The sequence below is a fragment of the Alosa sapidissima genome, chromosome 11, assembly GCF_018492685.1.
Source record: "Alosa sapidissima isolate fAloSap1 chromosome 11, fAloSap1.pri, whole genome shotgun sequence".
Classification (NCBI taxonomy): Eukaryota; Metazoa; Chordata; class Actinopteri; order Clupeiformes; family Clupeidae; genus Alosa; species Alosa sapidissima.
The window spans coordinates 24,846,507-24,862,335 of NC_055967.1; the positions used below are offsets into that span (position 1 = coordinate 24,846,507).

At 43.0% G+C, this 15,829-nt stretch overlaps 1 protein-coding gene across 1 annotated transcript in view; it reads right to left on the reverse strand.

Annotated features, from left to right (window-relative positions):
* Window positions 1–633: 633 nt before the first annotated feature.
* cd82b (CD82 molecule b) overlaps window positions 634–15,829 on the reverse strand; it is a 28,712-nt gene continuing 13,516 nt past the window's right edge. The window contains exons 4-9 of the mRNA XM_042109402.1: window positions 8,278–8,402; window positions 7,185–7,259; window positions 5,621–5,719; window positions 5,028–5,189; window positions 2,855–2,938; window positions 634–2,389 (exon numbers count right to left, since the gene is read on the reverse strand). Of these exons, the coding sequence (XP_041965336.1) occupies window positions 2,312–2,389; window positions 2,855–2,938; window positions 5,028–5,189; window positions 5,621–5,719; window positions 7,185–7,259; window positions 8,278–8,402 (623 nt within the window). The 3' untranslated portion in view covers window positions 634–2,311. The remainder of the gene's footprint in view (window positions 2,390–2,854; window positions 2,939–5,027; window positions 5,190–5,620; window positions 5,720–7,184; window positions 7,260–8,277; window positions 8,403–15,829) is intronic.

Consider the following 15,829-nt stretch of genomic DNA (forward strand, 5'->3'; position numbering starts at 1 on the left):
TCTCTCAGTATTGGAGTACTGTATTAGTGTTTCACAATTGCGAACACTAAACTCCATTCTCTGAACCAAATTATCAGTTGCCTGAACACATTTCCTGAATCGATCACCCTTTTGGCAAACTGGCAAAAGGTAAACACAAAGAAAGCACAAATTGATCACACTTGTTTTAAATGATGTGACAACCAATATAAGCTAGTTCGGAGTGTGAACAGGTTGCTGAACAGTGTAGGTTCATATCATATATCATAACAGAAACGATCAGTGAGGCATTCAGAGTACATTGCAGGCTGTAGATTGCAATGTACTTCTCATTTACAGTACTGAAATGACTGTCTTCTCTAGTATGCAGTTTTTCACAATTGCTAAAAACACAAACCTCCATTCTCAATACTTTGTTTACTGGATTTACAGTAAATGTTGAATCCACCCAGCAATCTTTTTGTTATGTTATTTAGATGCAAAATTCAATCTAAAATTGAAAAAAATTCTCCTGAAGCTATATGAGCTGCCCTGAACACCGTTTTCAATTTTTTGATGTAGTGTCTAATAACTGCTCAGTAGTATTTTTATTTTGACTTTGAATTGGAAAGGGTGGAAAAAATGTGTTTAGCACACACACACAGAGAAATACACACATTGAATCATGTTTATTACAACAGATTCTGCAGTTGCAAACAAATGTGCATTACAGTCTAAATTCTTAGAATGCTAACCTTATTTAACAGAAATTAAACTGTGGTCTTACATGTTTGTCTTTATAAAAATCCCTTTAGCAAAACAAAACAAAAAGCCTTCATCTCACATTATTTTACACAAAAGTACAACTGTTCAAAATTAACTGAAGAACTGTACTTACTTACACATCAAGACTGAGATGAATCTAAAATATATTTCCTGAAATATATCACATTAAAACAATGATGAATCAAAAAACTAAAACCAGCTACAGACTGGAAAGAATCAGACGGTGGGAACCAAAACAAAAAGGAATAGGTCACAATGCTTGAAACCATGGCAGTGGATGTAACTGCAGGCTACTGTGCAAATGGAAACAGGTTTGAGCACTCAACCTGCTTTATCATGAACATCTAACGTAGGAGCCAGCCCCGGAGTAGTTGCCTGCATGTTCAGAGGACAATAGACTACCTCATGCGACTTACTGCCACATAACAGAAAGCTTACATGTTGTGTCTAAGGTGTGTCTGAGTCAAGCTTCGATTCCGGGTCCAGCTTTAGGTCCAGCATTAGTAGGTGAGGACAGCCAAAGAACCACAGACACAGATAGCCAAACTGGCAACACTTTACGTTGTGTTTTCATAGACAAGAAAGGGGCCAAAACAAGGATTTCTCTTAGAGCTAGATTTTGACCACATGCTGCTGATGAGGCTCTATGGGAGCCAGGCCTCCGTATCACACAGAGGAAGACGAAGATAAACGGTCATCATGAACAAAAATAAGCAGACTCGATGCTTTCCTGTGAAAAAAATAAGCTCAAAAGTTCTAACTAAAATCATATTTACATTTTCTTGAGACATTAAAAAACAAGAACAATCAAATAAAAAAAAAAGAAACCTAACGCACACACAAACCAAATCAACATGCAGATCGTGTGGATGGTACAGAGTGAGGATTTTAGGAGGAGCAGGTAGAGATGAAAACGCCTTCAGCTTTTGGTCACAGAGGTCGAAGAACGAAAGCCCACACTATGGGCTGGTGAACTGTTTTTGGATTAGCACCTGGCCTCAATCCAACAGATTCATCACAACTCTCCTAGACCCCCATCCCCCATGCACCATCCAGCACAGATCCGAGCTAGCATCCTTCTGTTGCCCTTCCCCTTTGCCCCTTCAGCCCCCATAACCCCCCCCCCCCCCCCCCCCCCCCCCCCCAAACCCACAAGGCTCCATCACTGCCAAGCATCAGCTACTGATTAATGCTCCTGGTTAATGTTAAGACCAACACAAAGAGCTCTATAAGTGCGTCATAGCAGAGTGCATGATTTCTGAACAGTGATTGGGGGAGGTGGGGGGACATTCCTCTCAAACAAATGAGAATAAACATGTGTGTACGTGTCCCATAGCATGTAGTGAAAATAGATGAAACGGAAAAAGATATGAGAGAGGGGGGAAGGTCACGGTGTGAGCAGAATTGAATTCTTGCTTTTGTGTGGAAGATGGAAAGCTTTACAAAAGTGATTGTGTTGTTTTGTGAGTTTGTGAGTATGTGTGCGTGTGTGTGTGTGCGTGTGTGTGTGTGCGTGTGTGTGTGTGCGTGTGTGTGTGTGCGTGTGTGTGTGTATCCATCCATAGTCTCAGTATCTGGGCACTTTGGTGTAGTCTTCCTGATGGACACTCTTGCACAAACACATGGACAGGATCATTCCCAGGAGCTGGACAAAGACAAACATAAACATAAAACACAAACACAAACAGGTCAGCACCAAGGCCAGCACGCTGTTCAAAGGACACCCATTACAAACACAAACAAGCACTCTCCCACCCACATAAACAGCTCCCATTACCAACTGGGCCGAGGCTCCGTTTAGCTTGGCTTCCCCTCTGCTACGCAATGTGAGCGTTAATAACAGTGATTTGGTATCTGTGGCTGACTAAGTGTAGTGGATGATTATTAGGGGTGTCATGTCAATCAAAGGAAACGTGCCTGGGCAGGCAGAGTCTGTGTGTCACTGCCTTTCTTTCTCTCCAACATCACACACACACACACACACACTTCGACCGGAGCCATGCCAACACAGATATCACATACACACCTCAATCACACACAAACACTGCAATGCCGATCACACACACAAACCCCGACGACAGCCACACCAATGCAGATTACACACACATACCTCGACCACAGCCACGCCAATACAGATCCCAAGGATTACTCCACAGTTGTTGAGGAGCCAGTCCTCCACACTGGACATGCAGCCCTAGAGACAGAGAGACAGAGAGAGAGAGAGAGAGAGAGAGAGGGAGAGAGGGAGAGAAAGAGAGAGAGAGATGAATGAGAGGATGATCCTGTGTGGACAGAGTCAGCCTCTCCAAACACAACTGTTATTGTTGGCTGAAGCAGCGGAGAGAAAGATCAACAGTGCAGGCCAGCGACGGACCAAATCATTTCAACGCTGGAATGGTGACTAGCAGAGACATAAATGCAGATTGACAATAACCCCCACTTATTAGAATGACTGCTTTTGTTTGCTAAACTGACTACAGTGAGTGATGAAGAGACATGAAAATACCGGTAGCATAGCATCTTTGAGAAAGAATCATATAATATATCAGACTACATGTGAAACAATAATAAATAAACTATATGAATATATAAGTATAGTTTACACAATCTCAAGTAACACAATCCGTTACCATGTAAACATTCCTTCCTTCTACTTATTTCATGACTCATCTCAAATTCAAGATGGAATTGGGCCCTCTCTTGATAACCCAACTCTTCCAAGGATACCTCTTCTCCTAACACTTCTAACAACTCACCGTGTTCTTCACTTCTCTACCTCCTCTCCTAACACTTCTAACAACCTCACACACACACGCTTACATTTATTCATTTAGTAGACACTGTTGTCTAAAGTGACTTGAAAATGTTATTTACTCTATATTACAAGGGATTACATTGTCCCCAGAACAACTTGGTTAAGTGCCTTGCTCAAGGGCATAACGGTGGAAGCCGGGAATTGAGCCCACAACTTTCAGGCTACTGCATACTAGCCCAGTTCCTTAACCACCATATTACCACCACACCATGCACTTCACTTTACAGTCCATTTCTACCACTTTCTCCTTCGACTACACTTAAACTAGTACATACAACTTCTACACACTCACTCATCCCCTGGTAATAGTATTGATTGATATAGTATTAATTGCTCTGCATTGTAACTTGAATGTTATTCCTCATTTTTGTAAGTTGCTTTAGGGTTTCTCAACGGGGGCGTTCGTACAACCTAGGGGGGCGCTGGGAACATGAGAGGTTTTTTTTTTTTTTTTACATTTTAAACTTTCATGGTTTTCACATATTTTTGGTGCAAAAATAGGCTACCTGAAATAAATAGGCTATTTTCATTCATGGGTTTCTAACCCCTCTACCATCCCTGCTACATTTTACTGTTTATCTATGCTCAGTGGTCATACAGTGCAGTTCGGGCCTGCACACGCCCGGACTCACGTTCCCCAGCCCCAGCTATCGTCATCTCTATAGCCCGTTTTCCGCTCGCTGTTGTTCTGCAGCTGCTCTGAGCGTAGTCTCCACGAAAAGACCGTTGCTAATCCGTTGGATTGTTACGGTGTATATGTTGTTCACGTGATGTGCACTTGATTTTTGTCCATGATAAAATGACACGTCTTGTTGCCTACATTTAATGTTCCTATTGATTTAAAAAAAATATCATTACAACCAATGCTGATGTGGTAGTGTTTTTTTTTTTTTACCTAACCAGTCTCCTATTGCTTCCATCAGTGGGCTAAATCTGCTTAATAATAAAATAGGCTCATAGGGACATTTTCTTATAATTCCAGAAGAAACCAAAACAGCACAGAAATGGGCTTGTTTTTTTATTTAAGCAATATAGAATTGTGTGTGTGTGTGTGTGTGTGTGTGTGTGTGTGTGTGTGTTGGGGGAGGGGGGGGATGGGGGGGTGCCAAAGTAAGGTCAGGGGGGCGTTTGCTCAAAAAAGGTTGAGAACCACTGCTTTAGATAAAAGCATCTGCTGAATTTAAATAAATGTAAATCAAAATATTAATTTGTAGCACAAAATATTTAGTTAGATAAAGCTACTGGAAAACAACATCACCAAATATGGACAATGCGTTCAGGAAAATGTGGTAGATGTAATATCGACAGCATTCCAGCACACCAAACATCTCCAATATGATTGGCGATTAATGTCCAGCAGTGGCATGGCTCTGGATGTGCACCTTAGAGGATGGTGGATTGCGCTTCTGAAAAATGACCTTGGGTTTGAAAAAGGCACTATACAAATAAAAATGATTATTATTATTACCGTGGAGTAGACAGGCAAGGAAGGGGTGGAGGATTCACAAAGGCCTGTCTGCGGCAGACCACTGCCATTACCGCAGGAGCAGGGGTACAGGATCACGGAGCTGTTCCTTATCTGGACGTTCTCCGACCAGTTACCAGGGCCTGTCCAGCCACAGCACTTAATCTACACACATACAGACAGACAGACAGACAGACAGACAGACAGACAGAGAGACAGAGAGACAGAGAGACAGAGAGAGAGAGAGAGGGGGAGAGAGATTAGATTAGATTAAAATGATATGATATGGACAAGCAATGTAGACATGATCTGCATCAAAACAACATAACATCATAACACCAAATCTGCATTACACAATATACAGTTTCGGTAGTTTTGACTTCATTAAAGGAGTGGGGTTTTGGTTATGAACATTCTAACATAAGATTCCGTTCCGCAACAATTGAAGGTTCTAAAATTCTATGTTGAATTCAGAGCCCTAAAGAGAGAATTCAATGAACCCAGATATTCTTTAGAACGTTCAATTTCCAACATTCCCGTCACACCGGTGTGACTGTACACCTTTAAGGGTTAAGGTCAAAAAAGGGAGTGCTCACCGTCTTTTGTAGGTAGTCCCAGGCCACGTCAGCTGTCCTGTTCTCCCCAGTGTAGTTGATCATGATTTTATTCACAATACCAGCCATCTCTTCCTTCAGCTTAAAGACAAGACAGAAGAAAATTGCCTTAGGAGGAGGCAACTGTTTACGACATCAAGTATGTTTCTGCCTGTCCGTGTCTGTCTGTCTGTCTGTCTGTCTGTCTGTGTGTCTGTGTGTCTGTGTGTCTGTGTGTCTGTGTGTCTGTGTGTCTGTGTGTCTGTGTGTCTGTGTGTCTGTGTGTCTGTGTGTCTGTGTGTGTGTACACTAATGCACAGTCCTCATAAGAGGCCCATGACTCAGAAAATGTAGCCCAAGTAACCACATTGAGTGCACCACACACACACACACACCTGACAGAGAGCAAAACAACAGTGATTGCAAAACCAGAGGTGCTTTTTCTTCTGTCTATGGTTAGCAAGCAGGTATGAGAGCCGGGACTTGTGAGAAATGTGGCAGCTGCGCAGCTAAAAGGCCTGGAGAGGGTAGGGGAAGGGAGAGCAGAGCGGAGCCCTCGTAAGGGACGCTATATGCTGCCTGAAAGCATCGCCCTGTTTTAGGAAGAAAGAGACTGCCCTGCCCTATAGTGAACCATGGTGGTTGAGTGCGTGTCTGTGTGTGTGTATGTACACTTATGTGTATAGGGGGCATGTCTGTGCTTGGACTGTGTAAGACTGGTCCATCAGGTAACAGGGCGCGGAGTAAAGAGCAACTCTAATTACTGAATCGGGGAACTCCCAAAAGTCAAACCACAACTACCGCCCGGCCCTTGCTGTGGGTCATGACGGGAGCTGACTGTAAACGCACTGGTGTGTGTGTGTGTGTGTGTGTGTGTGTGTGGGGGGGGATTTGGAGGTTTGCTGGTTTGGAGGTTTGCTGTTAACCAGTATCATATGGAGTCCAAATCAGTTCGGAGATGTTGAACCTTTCAATTATGCACTCCTTAAAGCAGCTCTGGCCACACCTTGTGGTGAGATGGCTGAGGAACTCACCTTCACATGTGCCTCACCTTCACATTATCAGTCACACTCAGCACACACACTAGTGGTTTGTGTCATTTAATTTACTAAGAGCCTCAGGCCATACTCAGGAAATTAAACTATCCAAACCAATACTATATCCTAAGATGCTCTGCCTGGAGGGGGCACCATACCCACATGCAAAACTAGAAAACCCCAACATCTGGCTCCTTCAGCCTGGAACACTCTGTGGTTGTGTTTACCCTTTAAGTTTAAGTGCATAAAGGAGAAAACCACAGCACGGAATGACGCTATGTGCTATAAATATGACCTACCATCATGTCTGCATCACCTATCTGACTCACACATCTGCCCTTTGCCCCAAATGTGAAGGGGAACTCTGACAGTGCAAGGATTACTTAATCTTATTTGATACCTACACATCCACGCACATGCATGTGCGTACACACACACACACACACAAACTAACACATACACAATCACACACACACACACACACACACACACACACACACACCACTGGCAGTAGTGATGGGGTGACTCACCAGGTCCCGCTGGAAGTATATAAGCACAGCGGCAGTCACCTGGGCGATCAGGATGAGGAGCAAGCAAGTGAAGTACTGAGAGGGCGAGAAGGAAAGAGAAGACATTACCTCACACTCATTATCAATTACACCACACTCTTTATTCATTTATTTATAAATATATGTATGTTCATATGTACGTATGTATCTATGTACAGTATGTATGTATGTATGTATGTATGTATGTATGTATACACACCTGTGCTGTCAACCATTATTAGTGTTATTTTGTGAAAGGAGCCATGCAAAAGAGTGAGAGATCTGGAGATGATGACCTGGTGACCCTGGGTCGGAATCGAACCAGGGCCCCTTTGGGTACCTAGAGCCAAATATGGTCAGGATGCCACCACGTGCACCAAAGCTCCCCCGTGTCTTAACACTCTTCAGAGGACAGGGAGACGTTGGGTTGCAGTGCACTGGAATACCTTCCATCATGGAAGCTTGCGTTTCATTACCAAACCCCAACTTATCAGCAATTTAATAATGACGTTCAGAATTGGGACATCTAAAACATTTGAGCATTAAATGCTCATATCTGAGGTGCTATTATCGTGCAGAGAGGATCAGAGGATGAGACAGTTGTACATGTTGGGGGTTGAAGGGAGGGGTCCCTACTCTCACTACACATGGGGCATGACAGCTGGTTCACTCAGTGGGGTAAATGGGTCAAACAGTTCAACGTTACACCCACTGACCCCTTGCGATGGATTTAACCCTTTGAAGGACACTGATCTGTCAGTTCCCCTCACAGACCCCTAAATCTCACGGGCTTATCCCCCCCCCAACCCCCATCTCTGCAAATCCACCAGCACGAAACCTGAAAGAAGGCACTGGCAAAGCCCCTTTACTGCTGAGACACACGCATACTCATACAGGCATGGCTTTTTGACCTTATTTGAACTGGATGAGAATCCAGCATTGAGCATCCACTTTTGGGTGGCATTCTGACCTTTCACAATACTCTCTCTCTCTGTGTGTGTGTGTGTGTGTGTGTGTGTGTGTGTGTGTGTGTGTGTGTGTGTGTGTGTGTGTGTGTGTGTGTGTAGGCACTCACCAGGCCGAGAAGGCAGCGGATCTCGTAGATGGCTCCGACACAGCCCAGGAAGCCCATGAGCATGGAGAGGGAGCCCACGCCGATCAGCATGTAGGAGGCCACCTTCAGCGTGCTCGACTCTTCCTCTGCACAGGAGATTCAAAACAATCAAGTCACATATTGTTATATCACACATTCACTATACGTTGCGCATGTACACCACACATACATTATTCATCTCATTAAGGAGGGTAAAAATCTTGAGTTTTAGGCTCCTAGGCAGCAATAAATAAATGAATTAAGAGTAGTATATTTAAGTGCATGTCATAAGTGTTGTGGCAATGTAGTAGCAGCTTCGTCTGTGTGTGTGTGTGTGTGTGCGCGCATGTGTTTATGTGTGTGTGTGTGTGTGTGTGTGTGCGCATGTGTTTATGTGTGTGTGTTTGTGTTTGTGTTTGTTGGGTTGTTTATGAGGAAGAAAGAGGAAAAACACGTCATATGCCAACAGGGTGAGGTTAACTCCCCACCTAGTCTCAAAAGGTCTAGCAGCATGCAGCATTTAACATATGCCATTTTTCTTTTTTACATTAGGACTTTAATCATTTCAATGTGTACTGGCATCCAAATGGCCAACAAATAGTGCACTTTAGCACACACAATGGGTGTCAAACGATGTTCGGAACCAAGAGCGGCTGTTTAATGATCAGCACAAGGAAGAATGGATGTGAGGAAGCCAACATGCGGAGCTGCAACGCGTGGAGCTGTGGGAGGTCATCTTCCTGACCTAGTGCTGTCGCTGTGCGATGTGGTGGGGGGGGGGGGGGGTGTCCACACAGGATGGACCTTTTGGGGTTTTCCCAGATTCACACTCCTGTTATCTCCCCTGGAGCTTCTCCAGCAGGCCCTGCTGTGTATCCGGCGCTGCAGCCCTGGCTCAACGCACCGCGTCGGCCGCATCCCAAACCGCTCACTGCAGAGCTGGCGCAAAACGCTGCGTCGGCAGCATCCTAAACCGCTCACTGCGGAGCCAGGCGATCTGACATTGCGCAACCTGGACGTTCTCTGGAATTCTTCTGCTCTTTTCTCACTCTAACTGTAATCAGATCAAATCCTCTGCAGCCTTCCACACACACACACACACACACACACAAAACTCCTGGGCCACTACTTAGAGACTACACAGGACTGGTTTTAAGGTAAACATGATTCAAGCTGTCAGGTTCTGAATCATTTGATTAATGTCCTAAATGACCGTGCAGAATCTTACTTGCATGTCTGTCAAATGTACACAGAACTTAAATTAGCCAAATGCTGAGAATTACTGTAAAAAAACGTTCTTCTTGCCTTAGATTTAAATTTAAAGTGTGGGTGTAGCCTATGGGCTATTTTCTGTGTGAAATGCATACCCAGTTTAAATGTCTAGGGAGACTAACAGCAGGTCTGCACTGTACATTAGATTACATCTATGTACAGAACCACCTAACATACATTTTCCACTCTCTTATATAAACACAGAGGAATATATAGGCCTACATCTGTGTCCATGTGATAATTTCAGACCATAGAGTATGCCTAAAGCCTACTACCGCAGACAGTATGAGAAGGGCTATTTAAACTGTTCCAATACCTTATCTTTCTTATCTTCATTTATTCGGCTGAAGCTTTTATCCAAAGCTACTTACAGATGTCAATTAATGACAGGGCCAGACTTCCTCACAACTTTTTAGACTACGGCATGCAAACCCGGCTCTATCCACAACATCATCATCATCATCATCATCATCATCACCACCACCACCATCACCAGTTTCTCACAACAAGCACAAATGTGCAGCATTCTTCTGGATCTACCTCACCTCAAATGTGCAACATTCTTAAAAGAAAGCAAACATGCTTTTTATAGTGTGCATCTCTGTGCCTCTCATAGTGGGACTTGTATATAGAACTATATAATTGTATATTTTTCTTTCTTATCTAATTAGTTTACTAAGTATTTATTCTGATAATTTGTACACACGTGTACAAGTGGCAAATCAAATCTAATCTTTTATCCTCCAATGTTCAGCACGTTCAGTATGTGATAAAGCACTCTAAAAATAAAATATATTATCATTATTATAATCTAATCTAAATTACATATGATCCATTTTTACAACCCAATCCATACCAATCAGGAGATATGAGATGAACCAACCTAAACAAACATATTTTTGAGCGACGCCAAGAAGAGGGGTTTGAAAGTTTAAAGCCTAACTTCCTCCTATATGCCGCAGTTATCACTTGCGATGACTATGTCAAATCACAATTTTCCACTGAGGTTAGCTAGTGTTTGCGTAGCGACTGCTGAAAACTCTCCCCCGTCTGACCCTCTCTCAGCCCCCCCTTTCTCTCCCGCTCACTTGAACACTGGCAAGTTTCCATATAGGCCGGAAATGGAATTCCAAAATAGCTTCTTCTCTGGGTTTGTACGGAAAGTCTGACATACAGAGAGTTGCGTTTTGTGACAAAAGGCATTGTTGATTTTCCATACATTAACCTTTTCATCCATGGGGTCTGAAGGAACATATTGCTCAAAAACATTAGCCATACAGGCTGAAAAGTGTGATGGCATATTTATGGGAACAGAAATCAAAGTGCAACTTTCTCCATATAGAGAGACTAGCCAGAATATGGTAGTGACATTGAGTGTATAGAGTTGTACACAATTCAATATGAATGTCTTTCTAAAGCATAGATGACCTCCGATGCACAGCAACTCCTGTTCATATCATAACCACCTCTCACCAGTGTCCTTCTGCCACAAACACGTGTTTTAATAGAAGAAGAAATCACTCTGGCATTTTACTCAGCTGAGATAAATATGTCAGCAGGAGGAAAACTGAACAATGGTAAACTAGGGAGGGTACCTCATACATGGCAACCAAAAAAAAAAAAAAAAAAAAATTCAAAGAAAAAGAAAAGTCTCCTTAAAATAGAGTATCTGTTGTGAAGCCCCTCTATTAATAAGAGTGGCAGTGAAAGAGGAGGAAGGAGAAGGAGGAAGAGGAGGAAGAAGAAGAGGAGGAGAAAAGAAACAGGAGCTGGAAAACTGAAAACATACAGAATTCAGAATTCCTGTTTTCCACAGGCCTCTGAGGAGCTTCAGAGCAACCAGCTCCAGAGTCAATAAACAAACAGGCCCCACTCACACAGAGGCGCGCGCGCAAACACACACACACAGCGCTGAACTGGACACAGGGACCCCAGCGTAGGACCACCTCCCCCACCCCCAGAGACAGCGTCCTGGAGCACACCGGGGTGTGGATCTCTGACAAAGCAAGGGGGATCTCATATCAAGAGCGTGTTGAAAGAGAGAAAGAGAGAAAGAGAAAGAGAAAGAGAGAGAAGGGGGGAGAGAGACAGAGAGAAAGAGAAACAGAGAGAAGGGGGAGAGAGACAGAGAAAAAGAGAAAGAGAGAGAAGGGGGGGAGAGAGACAGAGAGAAAGAGAAACAGAGAGAAGGGGGGAGAGAGACAGAGAAAAAGAGAAAGAGAGAGAGAGAGGGGGAGAAAGACAGAGAGGGGGGAGAGAGAGAGAGAGAGAGAGAGAGAGAGAGAGAGAGAGAGAGAGAGAGAGAGAGAGAGAGAGAGAGAGAGAGAGAGAGAGAGAGAGAGAGAAGGGGGGAGAGACAGAGAGAAAGAGAGAGAGAAGGGGGGAGAGAGACAGAGAGAGACAGAGAGAAAGAGAAAGAGAGAGAGAAGGGGGGAGAGAGACAGACAGACAGACAGAGAGAGAGAGAGAGAGAGAGACAGAGAGAAAGAATTGAATTTTCAAAAACTCTTTATTACAATCTTAAAAATACATCAAGATCAACTTGACACTATACTCAAAAAGTAAAAGTTAGGAAAGTTAAATAAAGTAATGTGCAATCTGTAGCTTATCATTCTCAACAATACACATCACGCTGTTGTAGCACCATTTTTTCCTCAAAAACATCAAGAATTTTCATAGATTTATAAAAATGAAAATCAATCAACATACGACACCTTACAAGAATAGAAAACACCATTAGGATATCAACATCTACATCCTGCTCAACTTTCCTTTTACGACTAACATATATCGCCATCTTTGCTTGCCCAAGCAGAAAGTTTAGGAGCTGACACTTGAAGCGATGCTTTTGTACATATTTAAAACCAAAAATGAAAATCTCCGAAGAGAAACTTTCATCAAACTTAAAGAAAAGTGCCATCAAAACAGCAAAAAGAGGTCTGAGCCTCTGGCAGTGCATAAAGGCATGGAATACAGTCTCCCTTACAGAACAAAAAGGGCACCCCTGATCAACCATTGGATTTAAAACAGAAATAAAAGCATTCACTGCTATTGCACCATGCAGAATACGCCATTGTAGATCGCCAGCTTTTTTAGTTAATGGTGACTTGTACAACGCACGCCATTGTGGTTTGACATCATTTTCAACCTGCAACACTTCACGCCAGGGTGTATCCACCCTCTTGTCCAGAGACCTTTTATTTAGGGAGAGAACACACAGTTTGTACAATGATTTACTAGTTGCAGCTGTAGGACCCAGGAAAACTAAACTATCTGGGAGTAAGAAGCAACCAGTGCAACCTGTTAAATCTGGAAGTAGAGTAAGTCTGGGAAAGGGGTCATGGCAGTCAGGACTACACTCCCCCCCAAAATAATCTCCAAGCAATTGCATCTCCTCCCCAGTTAGGAGAGACCGCCATTTCCCAAGTAGCTGATCAACTATCCTAATGGACTTCACACCTAAGTGCTGAGCTAAAGTATGGCTATTACTGATATCAGGACCAGCAAACTCTACTAGATCCCCAAGGGTTGTAACTCCAGAGCTGATAAGCTTAGAAGTAGGTACCAGGGACAAGTCCTGACTCACATCAAGAACCGAACCATGAATCAGAGGCTCCTTTAACAACCAGAATAATGAGCTTGTCTGTCGTGGGCGTTGAATTATAAACAGAGACCAGACTTTGAACAGATTCTTATAAAATGCAGGAAGTAAATTAAAATTCATTCTATTTGGATTAAACCAGAACAAAGACCTATCTAAGCCCAACCCTTCAAAAAGTTGTAAAATACAACAGGCTGCAGCTTTCCAGCTTGAGTCCAGTGATCCTGTGAGAAGACGCTGTACAAACTGCAGTCGGAAGGCAGCAGTTCGACTCTGTAGATGAATAAGTCCATGTCCACCATCCTCCTTAGGCAGATATAAAACACTCTGAGGTACCCAGTGTAGATTGTCCCAGAAAAAATCAACCAGGACTGACTGAATCTTCGGTAGCAGGTTTGAAGGAGGATCCACACAAGCCAGCCGATGCCAAAGAGAGGATGCAACCAGGTTGTTAATAATGAGAACACGCCCCCTGTACGAAGTAATACTGAAAAGAAATTTCCATTTCTCTAGACGACCTTTAACTTTTTCAATTACCCCATCAAAATTCTTTTGAATAAAAGCATCATCACCTAAGAAAACACCCAGGTATTTAAAACCACCCCTATTCCAAACTAAGCCATCAGGCAGACCAGGTTCGCCACTCACCCAACTCCCAACCAGCAAGGCTATGCTTTTTGACCAATTTACCTTTGCTGAAGAAACAACCTTAAATTCATTGCAAATTTTTAAAAGCGTGTCAACATCTCTCTGGCCATTAACAAGGACAGCCACATCGTCAGCATAAGCTGACAATTTAAAAACATCATCACAGTTAGGGATTTTCACTCCAACAATCTCCTTCCTCAACCTTACAAGGAAAGGTTCAATAGCCAGACTATACAGCATGCCCGACAAGGGACATCCTTGACGGACACCTCTGTATACCTTAAAAGGAGCGCACAAGTCACCATTAACCTTGAGAATACTTTCAATGTCACAATACAATGCTTTGATCATTCGAATAAAATTGGGGCTGAAACCAAAGGCTGACAAGGTATTCCACAAATAATTATGCTCAACCCTATCAAATGCCTTTTCTTGGTCAATTGAAACCACACCAAAATCCAGATTGAAGTATTTGCCAATATAGAAGACATCTCTGATGAAGGAAACATTGTTGTGAATCAATCTGCCTGGCACACAGTAGGTCTGGTCAGGGTGGATTACCTGCTCCAAAACCTCCCCAAGTCTATTTGCTAAAACTTTAGACAGCAGTTTGTATTCAGAGCAGAGGACTGACACCGGCCTCCAGGACCTTATATCTGTCAGGTCTCCCTTTTTTGGCAGTAAAGTGAGCACTGCTCTACGGCAGCTCAGTGGCAGCACCCCTCTGGTGATGCTGTCTCTCAGAACAGCAAGCACATCTGTGCCCAACTCTGGCCAAAAGGACTTATAAAAGTCTACTGGCAGGCCATCCACCCCAGGTGCTTTGCCACTCTCCATACTGTGGAGGGCTCTCTCCAGCTCCTCTAGGGTCAACACCCTTCCAAGGGCTGTGTTTGCCTCTTCAGATACCTTAGGTAGGTCACAAAGAAAAGCCTTGTCAGTCGCCTGATCTTGTGGATTTTCGCTGTTATAAAGCTCCTTATAAAAATGTACTGCTCTATTGCGTATTTCTGGAGAATTAGAAAGGATTCTCCCATCTTCAGACCTCAAAGCATGAATGAACTTCCTCTGTCCATTCTTTACCTCCAAGTTAAAAAAGAATTTTGATGGTACATCCATCAGCTCCACACTCTGGAAGCGGGACCTGACCAGAGCTCCCTGTGCCCTCAAACCTAAAAAGTCAGCCAATGTTTTCTTTTTTGAGTTAAGAATTTCAGTGGGTGCCTGATCACCCGTTTGTTCTGCCAGATTTTGAAGTTCGATTATTTCCTCCTCTATTTTTTTCATTGAGAGTGTTATGTTCCTTGTGACATTGGCTGTATACTCCTGGCAGAGTTGTTTTATTTGTACCTTGGCACAATCCCACCATTGCTGCAAAGACTTATAACAGGATTTCGTGGTTCTAAATTCCTTCCAGAAAAAAAGGAAGACTTCTCTAAAATGGCCATCAGCCAACAAATTGGTATTAAAGTGCCAGTAGGCACTTTTTGGTTTTACAAATTCTAGAAATAAAGAACAGAAAACCAAACTATGGTCAGAAAAGCCAACTGGAATTATTGAACATTTCCTGAATAGACTACGCTGATGTTTGAAACCATAAAACCTGTCAAGTCTTGCAAGAGACAAACAATTATTATATGAGTGTGCCCAAGTATATTGCTTCTGTTCACCATGAAAGTTCCTCCAAATATCACTAAGATCATTGGACTTCATAATCTCTACAAGCCGTCTACGAGAGGGCATGTGCGGCTCGACATGATTTCTGTCAAAATTTTGTGCAGTACAATTGAAATCTCCTCCAAGGATAAGAATATCCTCTGAACAGCAATTTTTTATAACATTTCCAACAGTATTTAAAAACAGCATTCTATCTGTTGCCAGTGTAGGAGCATAAATGCAAATAAACACAAAAAAACGATTTTCAAACTGGGCTCTGACCTTTAAAAGTCTTCCCTCTATAACTTCATCAACATCAAAAGTGATGGGAATAAAGGACTTAGAAAACAGAACTGC